A 17,667-nucleotide genomic window follows, 5' to 3' on the forward strand; every position below is an offset into this window, starting at 1 on the left:
AATGGCTACAAAACAATTGGAGGCTCGGTCACTATCAACCATCAACTACCTGGCCGCAAACCCGCCTCAGTATCCCCACCACCCGGAGCTGAAGGAGTCGCTCACTCTGTACATCTCGAGAGTGCCCGGCACGCAAGGCACGCGGCAGCCCATGAACGTCAACGTAACGGCGATGCTGACTTTCTCTAGATCTGATTCTCTCCACTTTTAGGCCGCACAGGAAGAATGTGACCGGGGCAGATATTGCAAACTCGCTCTATTATATTCACCTCGACTCGCCCGAGGATAGCTTGCTGGCCGCCGCGCGCACGTTGCATTTCGAAAGCGCCGCCCCCGGCCGATCTAGCAGCGAAAGCACGAGGAGCATGATTCCGAGGAAGCCGTTGCCCCCATCAGCCAAGTTGCCGAAGCTAGAAAATAGCGAGCCGAGTGTGGATGGGTCGTACGCGCCGCCACCATCGCAACGTCCCCGCTCCGAGTCCAATAGCCCCGGAAACATTGCGTTTGCTGCCAGTCCTCCGGCAACGCACCCAAGAGACGCAGGGGGGTATCGAGAAAACCCCATGTTTCGAAAGCTTGGATCGGGAATTGCGTCCGAAGTACCCGTGTTGCCTCCGCGGCCGCCACGCATATCCTCTCCGCCATCAGCGGGTCTGATGCGGCGGAAGGGGTTGGGATCCAAGTCGCCGGGCACATTAATTAGCCACGACATAGACACCCCTACTCAACGTAACTCGAGGGCGTATCTGGAACGTCCGGTAACCCCAACGCAGCTTGAGCAGCAGATCACGTACGTGGCTGGCCCTGCTCCGCAGGTTCCGTCGCCGACATCCCACTTGAAGCTAGACCGGACACCATCACCGTTGAGGGCGGGCCGCAGACCATGCTCTGCATCATTCTCCCTCACCGTCATCCGACGAGACCCCACATCAGGAAGCCAATGCAACGTTGGCAAAGTCTCGTCATTCCAGACAAATGTACCACCACCTGACAGAGCCGACCCGAACCTCGACCCAGAGAACATGGGGATCCCACATGCTCCAAAAATCGATATTCACATTGAAACTTCAGGTTACGCGAAGTATCGCGACATGCCAAGCCGTGCCAGTGTGGATGCGTACCGGTTAACGTCTGAACATTCGTTCTCGCAGCAGGTGGCTCGAGGCGCCGCAGCAGGGGCAGGAGGGGACAGAGCCACCGCGCTCAAGCCCGCCTGGGAGCCGATACGTCGGCCGGCTGAAGGGGGGTTCTCACGGCAGGTGGTCATGTCGTACGGTCCGAGCTGGAAGACAAACTTCAAGAAGGCTTTCCATCGTCGAGATCGCCATGTTAGCACCGATAACGGCGAGAGCCTATCGCCCGTAGAGTCGGGATCGCCAAGGCCCGCCCATGCTCGACAGGGTAGCGCTTCAACCATCGGTTCTGTTGATTCCGATGGCGGACTCTCAACGGCGCTAATTACACAGCCAGGGCCCGGGCTGAAGCCGAAAGGTTACGTCTTCTTGAGTCCGTGGCAAGGAAGGTGCGAGTTTCGGACAAGCACAAACGGGAGGAGTCTGAAGTGTCGCCATGTACTGGAATCGGCAAAACTCAGCACCGACCCCCGAGACCTTGCGCAAAACATCCGCGATGCTCAAGGCATGGGTCGTTCGCGTGGCGATGAGCTGTCCTCGGCACTGGGAGGTGCGAAACCCGTCAGTGAACTGCGGTTCAATCTGCCGAACGGCGACCTCTCCAGAGTGGCAGGTCGGGAAAACGGGGCCAAGGACGGCCATCTGTCCGGTCATTTCAGCAAGTTCTTGCATCGCCAGTCACCAAGCAGCGACGAGGAGGATGACGAGGACGTTGATGACTATGACAACGGGCCCATGGACTTAAGCCTAGGAAAGGAGAATGCTGGAGGCGGTAACAGGGGCAACAGGGCGAAACTTGGAAAGCTGATCATTCATGACGAGGGGCTGAAGATGCTGGATCTGGTAGTGGCCGCCAACATTGGTGTCTGGTGGAACACGTGGGGACGGACATTCTGACACGGACGGAGTTTGCTGTCTGCATGAATACCATTGAGGTCGTTATTACGTATTTAGAGTCAATTGGAGTCAAGGTCACTAACCGATTGACATCGAAACGGCGCGTTTTGCGGATGAAGGCGTGCTGCGATTGTTGGTTGCTCCTTGGACCTCGCCGAGTTAGCATGTTGGCACAATGCAGGCATCGATGACATAATCACGTGAATGGATCAGGAACCCCACTTCTTCCCGCTAATCCAATCATCGCCCAGGAAATGTAATCGCGCGAACTGGCCGCCCCAAATCCCGAACGAGAGTTGCAAGCTCCAGGGATCAAGTTGGCAAGCGCACTGGGAGCTCTCAACTTCGCCCCCCAACTTCCCACTCCCTGTCTGCTTCCCGACGCCAGCCAATCTCGACTGGATCGATGTAATTGGCGTACGACAACAGCATCTTCGTCGTCAATTGCCACTTTGCGCATCATTCGAGCGTGCGCGAGAAAACCATCGTTCGACATCGGACGCCGTGAGCAACTTCTACGTCGATTTCTTCCCACGACCCCGCGGTGCCCAAAACGACCCTTTTCACAATGCTTTCTAGGTCGGCCACCTCGATGGCTGCCCGCCAGCTTCCGCTAATGCGGACCACACTTCCCGCGCAAGCCCTGATCGCAAGGAGAGGCTACGCCACACCGTCCGGTCCGCCACCCAAGAACTTCCGTCTTCGGCCACCCGTTGAATGGGATCAAGAGAAGGAGAGCACGCTAGATAAGGCCGGAAAATACTTTCTCATGACGGAGATGCTGCGTGGCATGTACGTGTTGCTGGAGCAGTTCTTCAGACCTCCGTAAGTGTTAATTTCCTGGCCTTATAATGTTTCTCTCTCGCCCTTCCACTAACGATTTTCGGCAAAGTTATACGATTTACTATCCCTTCGAAAAGGTGCGTGGCATCCTATGACAGTCGAATCAAGGGCATATCAAGCACTTCCTGGCGAGGAAACAATCAAAGTGTCGTCCATGGACCTTGATGGCAGACATAGCGCACAATGGCACAATGTCAATACGATGATAACACTCTCCCAGGGCCCGATCTCACCCCGATTCCGGGGAGAGCATGCGCTACGCCGATATCCCTCCGGCGAGGAGAGATGCATTGCTTGCAAGCTTTGCGAGGCCGTCTGCCCTGCCCAAGCAATTACAATCGAAGCAGAGGAGCGAGCCGATGGGTCCCGCCGGACGACACGCTACGATATTGACATGACCAAGTGCATCTATTGCGGCTTCTGCCAGGAGTCATGCCCAGTGGATGCTATTGTGGAGTCACCGAACGCCGAGTACGCAACCGAGACCCGCGAGGAGTTGCTCTACAATAAGGGTACGAGCTGATGTGGTTTATCCAAAAACCTTTCCCTGGGTGTGCGGCTAACGTGCCTACAGAGAAACTTCTCTCCAACGGAGACAAATGGGAGCCAGAGCTTGCCGCTGCCATCAGGGCAGATGCTCCTTATAGATAAGAGCGGAGTGCTAGTGCTGAAGCTGGAAATTTGGGAGTCGATAAAATTGTGGACAGCTAGCTGTAAATATTTTCCCTGCGGGACCGAAAAAGTCACCTATTGTTTTCTTTGTCTTCTCATCTCCCTATCCGGTACAGCAGTCGAGCGCCTGACAGTACTTTCGTAACGGAATCACGTGACTGTGCACGAGCCAGTACACCTACTTGTGCATGGGGTTGGCAGTTCTCCGAGCTCCCAGTGCATCCCGACGCTTGGCGAGAAATTTATCATCATCCTGCTCTTTCCTGCCAACCCGCCGTGTCCAGCTCCCTTTCAATTGCAAGCGTGATATCACGCCGAGCCGACCCAATTGCCATCCTCACGACCCGCATACCTCTGCAATCTCAAGATAGCCATCGAAAATGTTCCGCTCCGCCATTCTCCGATCTGCCGCCACCGCGACACGGACGGCCTTGCGACCCATACCTTCGGCCTCGGCCAGAAGATTAGCTATCGCGCCGGCTCCCAGAACCGCCTCGTTCGTGCCTAAAACGGTTGCCTGGCAAACGGTGCGGTGCTACGCCTCAGGCGGCACCCTGGAGAGGACCGAGGTCTACGAGCGGATCAAGCAGCTGCTCTCTGGCTTTGACAAGGTGGGTTTCGATATCTTCCTGCTTGATATTGATTGCAGCATCTGGTTTGCGGTTTGAACACTACATATTTAAGCCTCCTCTCTCTTACCCTAAAGGGAGTTATGCCTGTAGTGTTCGACCTTCCCTCCTTGCTTATCACCAGCTGCTTCTGCGAGAGGATAAGAGTGCTAACTTGCGTTTCCACAGGTCAACGACCCCAGCAACGTGAGTCTCGATACCGATTATTTTAGCAACCCACACCCGTCGAATTAATCCTATTCGATTCTAACCTACCTTTACCCCCGCCGGCAGATCACAGAAAAGGCGCACTTTGCGAACGACCTGGGCCTGGACAGCCTGGATACCGTGGAGGTCGTGATGGCTATTGAGGAGGTACGCTTGATTGACTACTATTGACGCAACGGCAAGGGCTTGGTGGAACGGACGGCACGACCGCCGCCGCCGATATAATCATGGCTGCGTCGCTGACGGGCGTCGAAATACAGGAGTTCAGCATTGAGATCCCCGACAAGGATGCCGACACAATCCACAGCGGTACGTGTTTGCTTGAGCACATCAATCCAGCTTGATGTCTAAGATGCTGACCGTCCTACACTTTAATAGTCGACAAGGCTGTTGAGTACATCCTTAGCCAGCCGGACGCAAACTAAGACCATTTTCCATGTTCTGCCTGTACCATATCACAAACTACAACACACAATGTGCCGCGCCACTCTGGTGTTTTTAGATGGGTGATGGCTCGAGGACGGCCATGATCGATACATTGGCCTGGTCCGCATGGATGCGCGGCCGTATTGTATGAGAATACTACCATTCCCAATAGGAAGACAGAGTCAACCTGCCGTTTCGCCATGCGGGATGTTCTTCTCCTTGGTTGAGACTCTGTGATGGTAGCCAGCGTGTCTCATTGCGTCCTCCAGAGGCCCGGCTCCAACCCTTCATTACTTCCTCCTCTTGCAGCACCGTTCAGCACTCGTTACGTAGCAACGTGCCCACCCACTTCCACGGCACAGTTGTGCTGAGGGTTTGGTTAGGGTTAGCTCAAGCATAGAATCAAGCCCGAGGACTCGATACCGAGGGTTTGCAATCACCCCCATGTGCTACCTACTCCTACAAATCGCTTGACTGCAAAGGTTTTAACGTTGCGAGTCGAGACTCGAGTCTCAAACATAAAGAGATCGGGGCGTAAGCGGAATCCGAGCTCTGTTTCTTATATTTTTGCTCTACAGGCACTCGGCAATGTTCCAGGAGCCCGAGTGAATGGAGAGACAAAACGAAGCTGTCTCCCCAAAATCGCATCTCTGGATTCACCCTTATCTAGTTCATCGCCGCCTTTATCCCGTAGCCTTTAGCCATGCGGAAGCGAAAGTCCAAAGTCCCATCTGATCCTGGCGCACTCGACAGCCAAACGAGCAAGAGGAAGGACTCTGGGCTTCTTGTCAAAATGTGGTCAGACCAGCCGTTGACGCTCGACACCGCATCGCTGCTCCACCTTTACTCTGGTATGGTAAAGGTGCAGTGTTCAAGGCAACCCAAGGTCCTATGGGGAAACGGCCCTTCGACTCCATACCCGAGAACATGTCAAGTTTACGAGACCGTCGTTTCGGACCGCCCGGGCTCTCCTCCCAAGCTCCGATGGACGACGAACTCATTCCCAACAGCAGCCTGATTGCTCAAGTAACAGCGCTGCAGGAATGGGCTAATCGTTTGTTATTATTTCATTAGTTACATTACCATTTCCAGCGCCTTAACCTTCCCGTTTCTCGTTCTCGCCTCCCCATCCGATGTGGGCTTGGTTCTATGTAGGGTGGTTAGCTGACTGCCCTCAAAAGACGTCTCCTACGATCCGAAAAGTCGAATAAACGCTCTCCAGATTGAACCGATTTCCATGTTTTACCAACTCCTGTTACATACATGCCATGAGATTTTATACATGAGTTACTGACATTCTCTAGTATGGGAAGAGAAAGCGATTCCACCAATCCATCCTAGACAAAAACACCTGTATCTCAACGCCGAACCGAGTCTGCGGAGACGGGTACGACTCCCAAAGCAGGAGCCGCGAGTAATGAAGACATACCCACACCCACGCTTCATCCCTATGTACTCCAGTCGCCATGGCCCAATGCAGTTGTGCTTCTGTCCTTCATTGCGCCGTATGTTCCGCAATTAGTGCGCTAGTATGCCTAGGTTCATCCAAGGTCATCTCCCTCCAACTGACTCAACAGCGCTGCCTGTACGGGCTTTGCTGCCGTTCGTTGTGCTTGCAGTGGTGCTGCTGCCGGCGGCGGCGCTGGCGTAGGTCCACGCCGTGCTAAGGGGGCTGGCGGCGGCGAGTTGGCCTCCGGAAACCCGCTTTCGTGCCCGCGACTGGGCGTCATCTTCTTCCTCCATGTTGAACAGAAAGGACGGATCCTCTTCGTCAATCGGGGTGGTGAATCTTCCTGTCACGCTGGAGCCAATTGAGGCACTGCTGACGTGCCGTTCCAACGCCCGCTCCTTCTCCCGTTCTCTCCCGATCACACCTGCCGAGCCCAGTCCGTTAACATTACCATTCCGCGGCACGTTGGGATGAAGGCGGGGGCTGGAGCTCCCTGACGCGCCATCTCCCAACCGTGTCTCCCGGAGCTGCTGGGTGAGGGCGGAAAGTGACTCGCTGCCGCTGCCATGTCTTCCCGCCGTGTCACTGCTCGAGTCGCTGTTGAGCTCAGCCGCGATGGCGGTTGCCAAGCTCGAGTTTCTCAGCGGGCTTCCCACATGACCAAATGCCGAGCTGTGCTTAATCGGCCGACCCGAGCCGGGAGCATCCAGAAACCCATCTTCATCCTTCTGCTGGCGTTGCCATAGAGACCCCCAGCGACTCGGGCTTCCGGCCATGGCCGGGCTTCCAAACTTCGTTGCGCTGATAGGAACAGATTCAACCCCCAACTCCACACTATCAACCGGCCGCACAGTGTTGGTTGTTGATCCCCTTCTCGCTTTCTCGGCCGGTGTGAGCACCTCGTTGGCGAGAGCGCCCGGAACATAATCCTCCTCGAACAGAAACTCGGCTTCCCAGTCGCGGTCGATCTTGGGGACGCTACTGCTTATTAGACGCGGCTTTGTGTACCGCAATGAACTGCTGTGCATCGCCCGTTTTCCGAAATATTCGTCGCTGCCTAGTCCCGAGCCCAGCCCTGATACGCCAACAGGCGGGCTACTTCCGAAGCCATTGGCGTCGCTTACGCCAATCGCCGAGGGGGACAGATGTTCGTTGCTACCAAATGCCGACGTGTGCAAGAGTTTGAGTGTCTCGGATGTGCGGCCATCCCGAGCTGCGTTTAACGAGGGGGAAGGCGATTCGAGACCAAACTTGGTGGGTACGGAGGACGGCCAAGGCCCGTACCGCGCAGCATGCGATATGCCGTTGCTGTCGAATGAAGCGGGAAGTGGCGCATCCAGAACCGAGAGACCTTTGGTATTCACAGGTGAGAGACCGAGACCGAGGCGGTTCGCATCCTCGTCGCGAGGGGAACCGTAGACCGAAGCAGGGTTCGAACTGTACGTCGTGTCGATTGTCGGTAGGCCATTCTCCATGCTCGGCTGCCGCCCCAGCTGATGGACGTAGCGTTCGTCCTGCAGCGGATATGGGGGGACGGCGGTGTAGGCATCGGCACGGAGGAACGAGTTCGTCAGCGCACTATTTGACGGTTGGTGGTATGTTGTGGGATTCACGCGAGCGCCGAGCGCGACTCCGGGCGGTCCTATCGTCACGCCATTCTTGCCGTAGTTGACGCGGCGGCCGTCGGGCAGCACGTGGATGTTTGCGCACTTTGGACCAAACTTGCAGTTACCCTGCGCGATGTGGCACAAAGGGTCAGTACAGTCTTGAGAAAGGATATCGGATCAGCCATCCTCTCAAGATAGCCGACGCACCTTTGCGAAATACTTGCACACATTCTCCGATGCAGCGCTCAAATCGTGGCTGAAGGGGCAGGCGTTTCCTGCTTGGCAGGCGCCCTGGCGGAAGAACTTGCAGGGCACATGCGATGTGTCTGTTTCGAGGGCACGGTAGCCCGTCAGTACTGGACCTAGGAGACTGCACTGGACGCGACGTCGCAGATGGACAGGTCGACGATCGCCGTCTACCAAAGCCCCTGGTGCGGAATACGATGGGAGAGGCGACGTACTGGGCGGGCTCCGCGGCCCGTCGAATCGATGCGGCGCGGGCATTGGGCTCATCATGGCACCAGCGCGTCCACTTTGGGGTTGGATATTGAGGCTGCCGCTCCGCAGATGGCGATGTTCACTGGGGTGCGAAGTCGCCATTGTCGACGCTTTGAGCCGACGGTTCGGGCGGGCGCAGAGGCGGGAGGGACTTGGGGTCCGTGGAGGGGCCCGATTTGTGGAAATGCGGATTGAGGGGCAGCGAGCGGGCCAGTCGACGGGCAGTTTGGGTACCTAAAAGCAACCACGGCCAGGCCGCCGCCAAATGGTGGCAGACGTAAAAAAAAAAAATTAAAAAAAAAAATCCGCAGAGCGGATGATGGGGCAAGAAGGCAGCCAAAGTGAGGGTATTCCAAGCCACCGGAAGCAGCGGCGATTAGGGAACGGGCTGATAAGGAGAATGAGTGAAAAATGAGGGGAGAGCTGCAAGATAGCGGGATGTATGAATGTGGCGAGCCGAGCTGCTGACTGCCCTGGCACTCCGGGTGAGGTGTGACTTTTTCTGGGCTTGTGCCATGGGGCTGGAGGGCTAAAACGGCATGCTGTGGGTGGGTTGGACGCTGCTCGGTTAGAATAATCCCAGCCGCCTAATGCGGCAAGCGGTTTGTCAGTGCAGCCAAGCACCTGTCAGGCAACGGGCTACCTTTCTTCTGAAGAGAGTCCCGATGTCTCGGTAATGCATTTGGCAGGCAATGTCAAGTCACTCCGACATCTCCTCACGCTGCCCTCTTCAGCCCAACAGCGAGCGGCATCGTAGCATGCGCATTGCAGCGGTCCGCACGGTACAGTGTTAAATGGGTGGTGATGCACACAGTGTCCTGCATTAGCAACGATGGAGGGGTACGGAGCAAAACGCCCTTGACACGTCAGATACCTTACCTTTCTTCCCGCCCGGGCAAGTTGGATTGTCAGAAAACGCAAGTGCTATCCGACGAGACACCCATGTGTCAAGAAGCTTGTTTCTGTGCTTCCTCATCCAACCTACGTTCATGGGAAACGAGGTTGAGGGGAAGGGAAATCTCCCATGCTTATTTTCACCGGTGTGCAGGTACCGGGGCAGGACGAGGTGGATGACTCGGTCTCGGCGTGCTCGGTCACGGGAGGATCTCGCAAAATGCTTCACTTGGATGCCGGTCAACGCGGATCAAGGCAGAAGTTGGCGGGGCGTTCTCCGTGCAGCCTTCTAGCCTCGTGGCTGACCGACATGGGCCCAACACGAAGGAGAACCGGTCGGCGAGGCAGCCACCGCTATCCAGGAAGAGAGGGGCTTGCAGGAGCACGCGTGACGCCGCATCACACGGAGCGCCGGATCTTCCAAGATGCAAACGGTCCCCCGCGCACCAATCGCTTCGCCCCACCTGCTCAGCCAGTCCGCGACACGCTAGGTATGCCGCCCACAGCAAAACAAAGAGCACTAGTGCATCAAGACGATCTTGTTGCCGCGTCATGTCTTACTTTCCGAGATGCGCGCAGGCAGTCTTGTTAGGTACTTCATGCACCTTTGGAGTACCTGGCGAAACAACAATATCGCAACCCAATTGTTGCCCATGATCTGGTCAATGGGCAAAGTATTGTTGAGTAAGGTTCGGTAGTCGCCGTTCCTCGAGGGTTGCCGCCGACAGTCATGAGGCAGCATGCTGGCGCCATTTGATGGCACATGTTATTATCTGCACTTATCCTTTCCGATCCAGTAGGTATTAGTAATTGGCATCGGCAAACTCCGATCCGGGGCGAAGACGCCGGATCAGGGATATTGGTGAGGTGGTTGTTTAAGTTGCCCCACCGTACTGAATGGTATCACATGTACAGCATGCTCTGCCGGCATGTCGTAATGAAGGATGTTGCACATTCAGTTCGCTTCTCAGGTTGACGTTGAGAACCCGACAGACGGTTTGTTCCTGTGCTAACAACCTGGTATCCTTTGTAGGCATTTACGGCTCCCCCACCCACCGCCGAGATTCGTTATCCTGTTCGGACTTATAGGCAACTACTGTCCGACGACCGGTTCGGTAGGCTAGAGCCATACGAAAACTTCGCTATGGCCTACTGGAGTCTGGGTGGCGTTGTTCAAGAACATCAGGTTCCGGCTTTGCTGATACGCAGTGGTTCGAAAAGGGACTCGCTGCTTACGTGGAATGCATCCTCCCTTCAAACAAAAACCCACTACTCAAGACTCACTGCTCATATCCTTTCAGATCGACCGCAATCTAATGGTCGATGACCTATGCCAAGGTGATAGTGCAGGTCGGAGGTTTGATGGGGCCAGTTTAACACCGAAGGGGAGTGCGTTGGCGCTGTCAAGTGTCAACGAAACCCGGCCAGAGATCACACCGTGACGATTTGATTACTACCCCACGTCCACCATGCGGAACCACACATCCTTTAGTCCAGACATACCCTGCTATGTCTTATTGCTGCACATCACCTACCCCACACCCGCTCAAACCGCTACAGAGAGACGGTAACTCGGAATCGCGGGGTGGCTGCCTTGTCCATTCTTCTGGCTAAGAGATCGGATAGCAGCGTCGGATTTGTGTCCAAATGCCATCCCATCCGCTACCGTCATCCTTACCTACCATGGCCGGCCGTCATTATCCCGGCCCCCACGGTACGATTCGAAGCTCCGCAAGCTCTTATTCCATCGTTATAGGCCAGCCATCACCTCGATGTATCGCGTGGGTCGGCGGTCATCTGTAGCCAGTATTGGAGGTAACATGCAATCACGATCGTGAATATCTCCCACCGGCGTGCAGCAGCTGTAGTAACATCTATGCAGGATTAAATGCCGTGCGGGCGCAGTTCACCCTTGGCCAGATGGGTTCGATCAGCGTGCATCTGAACTCGTACGCCTCAATATTATACAAGCACTAGCAAGTCTCGAGTTCCATTTCTCCTCTCCCCATCGAAGTCGCTAACTATGTCGTATTTAGAACCGGCACGGGTTCGACCGTTGTGATCTCATCCGCAAATCACGGGGCGCACCACACCACCCTTCATGCAGCTGCATGCAGCCGGATTGCACCCTACAGGTTGACAGATTGCAGGTTACCAAGTGGCTAAGGCGATTGCTCTTTTTGTCTCAGACCTCAACCGCGGTGGCCACAAGGTTGGCCTCGTAGTCTTGGGTCCAATTCCACACCGCGTGATGCGTGGCCCGACTACCTCTGAGACCAGGTATCCGCACAGTGGACGGATCGCCCTTAGCCGTATAGAACAGCGTACGGCACAAAGATGCGCGCTTAGGCATGACAAATACACCAAGCCCATTAACATATAATAAATATGGAATCTACTACGATATGTAATTTAAATGAGGCTGCTCGCCGTCTCCCATGTGTGCCTAGCAGTTAGAGGGGCAGGCTTCTTCCTCATTAAAAGCATCTCTACGGAGCGTCAGAAGCGCCTCGCTATACAGTAGCTTAGGTAGGTATATAGAACTTAATTTCTATTTGCTCCTTCATTCTATTTTTTACTTCTTTAACTTTTTATTTTCTCTTTTCCTCCCTCCTTACCTCTCTTTGCTCTTCTCATTATATTCTCGATAGATATCATGGCTACTTTTTAAATTACACTGCAAGTAAGTTTGGCCTCTTATCATTTCACTACCTTACTGTCTAGCAGCTTCTGTCATTATTTTAAGCCCTTGCAAATCCTGTCTTTCGGCTCGGATTAGTACTACAGACGGGTGACCTTAGTTATCCTACTCCCCCTGTCTTCATAAAGTCGCATTTGTGCAGCAGCGCTGGTGTTTTGCACCACCCTCTGCTCTGTTGTTCGCTCAATAGATACTCGGCCAAAACGGCGCCAGGACTGTTTGCTACGTTCGCAAAAAGTAGTATCTATTGCCACTATTGGCATCTGCCGTGAGGACCTACTAGTGTTTCTCTCACGACCTCCCACTAACTCCCCTATTCTTGGTACCATGCTGTTTCCATACTCGCCTTCCCTAACCTTCTTGCCTAGCGCGGTACGCGGGATAGTGCAGGTTTGACTTGATACCAAGGCACAGTCGGCGTAAAACTCAGATGTTCCGCGTGCCCGGTTATTACAGAAACAGTTCGCCACCTTCTCTGCCCTAGCCCGCACAAGTTATGTCGCCTGTGGCAACTATGCAAAGACTCAACAGTGACCACTACCATGGCTCGACTGCTGCGAGGTTGCACCAGGGGGGATTGAGCATCATAGACATCCTAAGCCATCACACCGCGGCGTGGACTGTCAGGCGCAGAATCCCCGAGCATAATGATTCGACCACAGATGTCCTTCCGAATCATCTAGAGACTGATGGGCGGGGCTCAATCGCATTGCCAGGAGTCAAGCCTCTCCTTGAGCCAGCCGCTCGTTCGCTTCAATGCGGTTTTCCTCTCTGGCATTGCGGGCGCGTAGCCCTGGCCCATAATGAGCTTGTCGTCCATGCTGCACAAGTCCTCGACGTAGTTCCATTGGACACAGGCTGTCCAAGACTCACACGCGGCCTCACAGGCGTCAACGGATTCCCAAGCCGCGCTCCACAGCGCGGCGTCATACCCTGACTCTGGTGCTGGCGGCGATGCTTTGTTGCCTGACGTGACTTGATACAGGCCAGACAGGTTGTCCCACCATTCGACCCGCTTATGGAGGTTCGGCGCAATCATGGCCAAGAAGAAGTCACGGTGTCGTAGGGGTTTCTGGTATTCCCGTCAGTGTGTTGCTTTGCAACTACTATTGGGGCCGGGCTAGGTAAACTTACTGAGTAATCCCATGTGCTCTCGAGGGCATAGTACTGCGCGACGTCGCGGTTGTGGACCTTGTGCCACGAGAGGAGCCGGCTGCACCAGTTCCACTGCTCAAAGGCAAACCGCCAATGCACTATCGGGTTGAAGCCCCATGTGAATTTTTCGTCTCCGCCGTTCTCCCCGAACCTCACACCATGTTTATTCAGAGCGTGGCCAAGGACTTGATCGCCACAGCAATGTGCGGCTGTGTACTCCTCATAATCGTCAGACATGGCCGGATTGGCACCCAGTGATTTTTCCCAGGCCCCTCTCGAAAGGGCGAAGCCGGCGCCACCGTGAGCGAACGTAACATTGGATTTGGCAGCATAGCTTCCCAGGTAATGGGGCTGCCGCCAGTCAAATTCCGATAGGTAGGCCAGCACACTGGGTAGGAACAGGTAGGTATCGTCCTCCATGTAAATGTACCATTTCGCGTTCGGCCAGTTGGTCCCGGCATGCTGCATCAAGGGGATAAACTTGTACTTGTCGATGATCCAGCCTCCTGGCGGGCCGTAGTTATCCCCATCGACTCCCGCCGCCTCAACATAGACATTGTGGTCTGCATACTCGGGGTGCTGCCGGTACACGTCGAAGTCAGGCCCATCCTTTGCTTGTTGGGTCAAGTTCGCCAGGACATCGATGACGGTGAAACTACCGATCGTTTCCGGATAGTCAGAATAGATGACAGTGTTGTCGAAGGGGATTCGGTCAGGAGACAGCGTGGTGACTAGGTGTACGAGCAGGCGCTTCCACATAGATGTGCTGCCCGTCTTCATGATCAGCAGGACGTCGCCTGCCGTGAGGTTGCCTCCAGTGCGGCCATGGTCAGCTTCAGACTTATTCGATGTTGGTTTCCCGGAGGGCGTTGCGGCTGTCGAGGTGCTGGGTGCTGTCTTTGTTGTGGTTGTGGGCGCGACAGACGTCCAGTCTTGATTTGAGCTTGGCCTCGCCTCTGACATGATACCGCCCCAGGTGTTTACATTGGTATCAATGAGGCAAATAACCAACCAGACGCACAACGTAATGAGGACTGCCGGCACGAGCCGGTTGTTCCTATGCGTGACGATCATCGTTTGTCCTGGCGCAAAGTGCCTATGGCCTGTGTGGATCGTAGTGGTCACCTGCCAAGCGATTGTGTGCTAACAGAAGACCGACCAACCGACAGATTAACAAGGAAAAAAAAAGTATAACGTAGTGACTGCCGGGAACTCTGTTTCTCATCCTTAAAAGGAGGCGCCTACCTCGGGTTAATCGGGGAGACGCGAGATGGGACACCCGATAGTGGAGGGCGGGAATACGAGCTCCTTCGCAATGGGCATTAAATTTGCGCTTTGGCTCGGCCTGACTCATTTTTACACAGAGCCCATGCAGCCTCACCCGTCCAATCGTCAACAGCTGGAGTACAAGGCAAATTAGCTGAGGAGCCTGCGATACGGGAAATTGCTCCTCGCTTAGCCGTTGCCAAGAGATATTTCTCAGCGCTAGGTGACGGAATTTAATGCCAGTATCCACTACTATACCACCCACGGCGGTGACACTATGATGCCTAGGTTCAATTCTCGACGGTCCCGTCGCATTAGGCATTTTTTGACCGGCTCTCCCGGGCGTGCGGGTCAGGGGTAAGACTCAGAATGGCGCCATGAAAATTCATGACTTCCCCGAGGATGTGCAGTAGAACGAAAATGCGCAAATCCGTCTTCCCCTCCATGCAGTAGCCTTTCGTTGTCCTAGAATCTGGACACGGCACTCTTGTATTGATCATTCAGCAGATGTTGTCTGAGGACAAGGCCCGCATGGATGGGGACCGGCGGAGGGCAGCGACCACCAAGCCCCGAATCTCGGTTCTCCGTCAGTTTCTCAACGTCCTAGGATGTGCCCTAGCTATACCAGTCTACTATCTGCAGACTGCGCACAGCCGGTATCCAATTACTTTGGATATTCTTGTCACCATTGCGCTTGCCGAACTCAACCGTTATGTTGTTGAGGGGCGCCGGATGGCGTTTGGGTTCCGTGGCGGAAAGCAGGGCGAGGAGCGGCCGGGACCGCAAGAGAAAGATGATTGGGACGGCATCCACCTGGAGAGTCAGCCCCGTGTCTCAAGGTTAGAATGCCTCGCAGCAGTTGTTGGGTGGAGAGAGGATCCGTCGCTCTACAGGAGGGCTTTGGAGAGCTACAAGTCGGCCAAAACATGCGCTTTTGTGTTAGCCGGCATAGATGGAGACGAAGCAGAAGATCAAGATATGGTCCGCATTTTTAACCAGGTAAGTATCTCTTACCACTCTACAGGAAAAGCGAGGTTGAATAACAGCGCTAACATGACGGGCAAAATTAGGTTTTTCCAGAGCAATCGGCTGTCGTCCAGGTCCCGGAACCACTGGGAGAAGTCGCTGAGAGAATCCGTTCCAAGACGATATCTCTCAAGAAGCAATACGGGCAGCCAATCGACGAAGCCGAGATTGACGCCATTGTGATGCAGTACTGCATCGACTTGGCCAAGAGCATCTTGAGCCAGCACCGTTTACGCATCGGAGCGCCGGACGGAGTGCGGCAGCTTTGTCTCAAGCAGCGCCATTTGCACAAGAAAGGCATCATGTTTACCTCTTTTGTCTTTTCCCTTGTCATTGCCGACATCCTAGGCATAGAGTTCATGTGGTCCTCAGACTCGGACACGATTGTGTTCTCCGACTCCCTCGAACGCACCATCAACGCCATTGCTGCAGATCATCAAGCCGGAGGAGCAAGTTCTGGTTTAGTTGTCCACAATGCCCACGAGACGCCTGTCACGCAGCTCGCCTCAGCCGTATACTGGGGCGAGTTGTACCTTACGCGATCAACTCCCGCTTGCACCGGGACCAGCGACTGCCAGAGCGGGCCGAGCACTGCCTTCCGACTGACCGCCTTACCCGAGATTCTTGTTCCCTGGTATTTGCAGAAGGCGCTTGGTAAGAGGATGATTGTGAACGAGGATCGCCATCTCACCACAAACCTGCTCCTGCGAGGATGGAAGGTCATTTTCGCATCCGACGTGCTCACGGCAACAGACACGCCAACAACCATGGCACGATGGCTGAAGCAACAAGTCCGGTGGGCGCGAGCCACGCACATAGAATCGCTACTGCACCCTCGCGTCTACACAACTAGTCATCCGCTCTTGTTCTACGGCATGGTGAAACGCGAGTTTGGCCCTGCAATTGGCGCCATGGCTATTATCTGGTATTTCTTTACCTCACAGCAACTTCTCGTTCTCTCACACACCGATCTCTTGTTCCGCATCTTGCTGGGTACGGCCTATAATTTGCTACGGAACCCGCACAGGTTGACGCGGAACGAATTGGCCTGGATTATCCCCGGCATTCTTTTTTACTATATTCCATTGCCAGCAGTCCAGGTTTGGAGCATGCTGACTATGGCGGCGGACGGGTGGGGCACTAGCATGAGAGCGAGCGGCGAGCAAGCGAGGAGGGACTCGTGGAGGAAGGCTTGGTGGGAAACGGGCTTCTTTATTGCTTGGATGGGTATCTTAGCCGGCTGCGTCGCGAAGTTGCTTGCCATATATCTGTGCCTAGTGTGGCACGAGAAAATGGCGGCTATCTTGGTTTTCATGGGAATAGCATCATTCGGCGCCTGGAAGATCACTATTGGGGCATCATAGATGGAGTCATTTTTCCGAGATAATTAAATCCAATAGTAATGAAAGCCTCTTCGAACTGTCAGAGCCATCATGCTATGCCATAGGTAAGATGGAACTCCTCTTCAATTTCTTGTTTATCTCCTCTTTTCCTCACCTCATATTCCCCCTTCTTTTATAATCTCTTTCCCTTATCACAACCTCGATAGAAATTAAAGCTAGACTCCGTAGATGGAGTTCTCTAAGTAAGCTATAGTATATTGAGACGCTTTTTCCAGTCAGAAAAGACGCTCTCAACCTAGTTATTATGTGACAGAGTCTATTATGCTTATATCGGCGTTGTACTCCAAGCAAGTCTCCTCTGAATCTTGACCGGTCCTACTCGGTTATGTTCGCTCTGTCCCAACATATCAAAACTCGCATTGTCTCGCATCTACAGGGCAAGAAGGATGTAAAGAGGCTAAGTAGGACGGCATTGTAGTGTGCAGCTAAATAAATATCAAAGTTGAGATCTGCTCGCTTCGTCATAGTAGTACCCAGCTACGTCTGTGTCTCAGCGATAATCTGCTGGCGAAAAGAGGTTTCTTATAGTACAAGTTTGCATACCAACTACATCCTACCGACAGATAAGATCCCGTCCCTCATGGCTGACACTGGTTTCTGTCAGCTCTGGGCACTGCCGGGTGGACCACCGATCAGAACTCTTCGCACACAACGCGGTTAGGTTCGATACGACCCCCACTCGACGCGGGTTTAGCCCCGGCATCGCATCGTCCCCATGTAGCTGATCAGGCCATACCACATGTTAGTAAGATCTGTTGATCGAGGCAAGGGTTCTACCTCATTACGTTTCTTGCGAAAGGCCAAAGTTGACGTAAAAAGCATGACTCGCATGCGACTGACAGTCCCTGCTGCGGAGTAAG

The 17,667-nt window shown here is 54.4% G+C and overlaps 6 protein-coding genes across 6 annotated transcripts; 4 read left to right on the plus strand and 2 right to left on the minus strand.

The window, feature by feature from the left end:
* Position 1: 1 nt before the first annotated feature.
* MFIFM68171_07043 (Oxidoreductase-like protein (Fragment)) lies at positions 2 to 2,030 on the plus strand (the record flags this gene model as incomplete). Its single annotated transcript, XM_071062463.1, has 2 exons — positions 2 to 137; positions 190 to 2,030. The coding sequence occupies 2 exons, from the start codon at positions 2 to 4 to the stop codon at positions 2,028 to 2,030; spliced, it is 1,977 nt and encodes a 658-aa protein (XP_070918564.1).
* Positions 2,031 to 2,598: 568 nt separating this feature from the next.
* On the plus strand, positions 2,599 to 3,524 carry NdufS8 (ndufs8, ubiquinone oxidoreductase 23 kd subunit; the record flags this gene model as incomplete). Its single annotated transcript, XM_071062464.1, has 4 exons — positions 2,599 to 2,855; positions 2,923 to 2,950; positions 3,094 to 3,385; positions 3,448 to 3,524. 4 exons carry the CDS (start codon positions 2,599 to 2,601, stop codon positions 3,522 to 3,524), a joined length of 654 nt encoding a protein of 217 aa, XP_070918565.1.
* Positions 3,525 to 3,925: 401 nt separating this feature from the next.
* On the plus strand, positions 3,926 to 4,806 carry ACP2 (mitochondrial acyl carrier protein; the record flags this gene model as incomplete). Its single annotated transcript, XM_071062465.1, has 5 exons — positions 3,926 to 4,156; positions 4,343 to 4,360; positions 4,448 to 4,528; positions 4,642 to 4,690; positions 4,760 to 4,806. The coding sequence occupies 5 exons, from the start codon at positions 3,926 to 3,928 to the stop codon at positions 4,804 to 4,806; spliced, it is 426 nt and encodes a 141-aa protein (XP_070918566.1).
* Positions 4,807 to 6,358: 1,552 nt separating this feature from the next.
* Positions 6,359 to 8,464, minus strand: MFIFM68171_07046 (C3H1-type domain-containing protein; the record flags this gene model as incomplete). Its single annotated transcript, XM_071062466.1, has 3 exons — positions 6,359 to 7,990; positions 8,072 to 8,190; positions 8,326 to 8,464. The coding sequence occupies 3 exons, from the start codon at positions 8,462 to 8,464 to the stop codon at positions 6,359 to 6,361; spliced, it is 1,890 nt and encodes a 629-aa protein (XP_070918567.1).
* A 4,193-nt stretch (positions 8,465 to 12,657) lies between these two features.
* Positions 12,658 to 14,186, minus strand: MFIFM68171_07047 (N-acetylgalactosaminide beta-1,3-galactosyltransferase; the record flags this gene model as incomplete). The annotated part of the gene is made up of 2 exons (XM_071062467.1): positions 12,658 to 13,029; positions 13,092 to 14,186. 2 exons carry the CDS (start codon positions 14,184 to 14,186, stop codon positions 12,658 to 12,660), a joined length of 1,467 nt encoding a protein of 488 aa, XP_070918568.1.
* A 699-nt stretch (positions 14,187 to 14,885) lies between these two features.
* On the plus strand, positions 14,886 to 16,768 carry MFIFM68171_07048 (Glycosyltransferase 2-like domain-containing protein; the record flags this gene model as incomplete). The annotated part of the gene is made up of 2 exons (XM_071062468.1): positions 14,886 to 15,377; positions 15,449 to 16,768. 2 exons carry the CDS (start codon positions 14,886 to 14,888, stop codon positions 16,766 to 16,768), a joined length of 1,812 nt encoding a protein of 603 aa, XP_070918569.1.
* Between the last annotated feature and the right edge of the window lie 899 nt (positions 16,769 to 17,667).

Source organism: Madurella fahalii (assembly GCF_045866475.1).
Source record: "Madurella fahalii IFM 68171 DNA, scaffold_4, whole genome shotgun sequence".
NCBI lineage: Eukaryota > Fungi > Ascomycota > Sordariomycetes > Sordariales > Madurella > Madurella fahalii.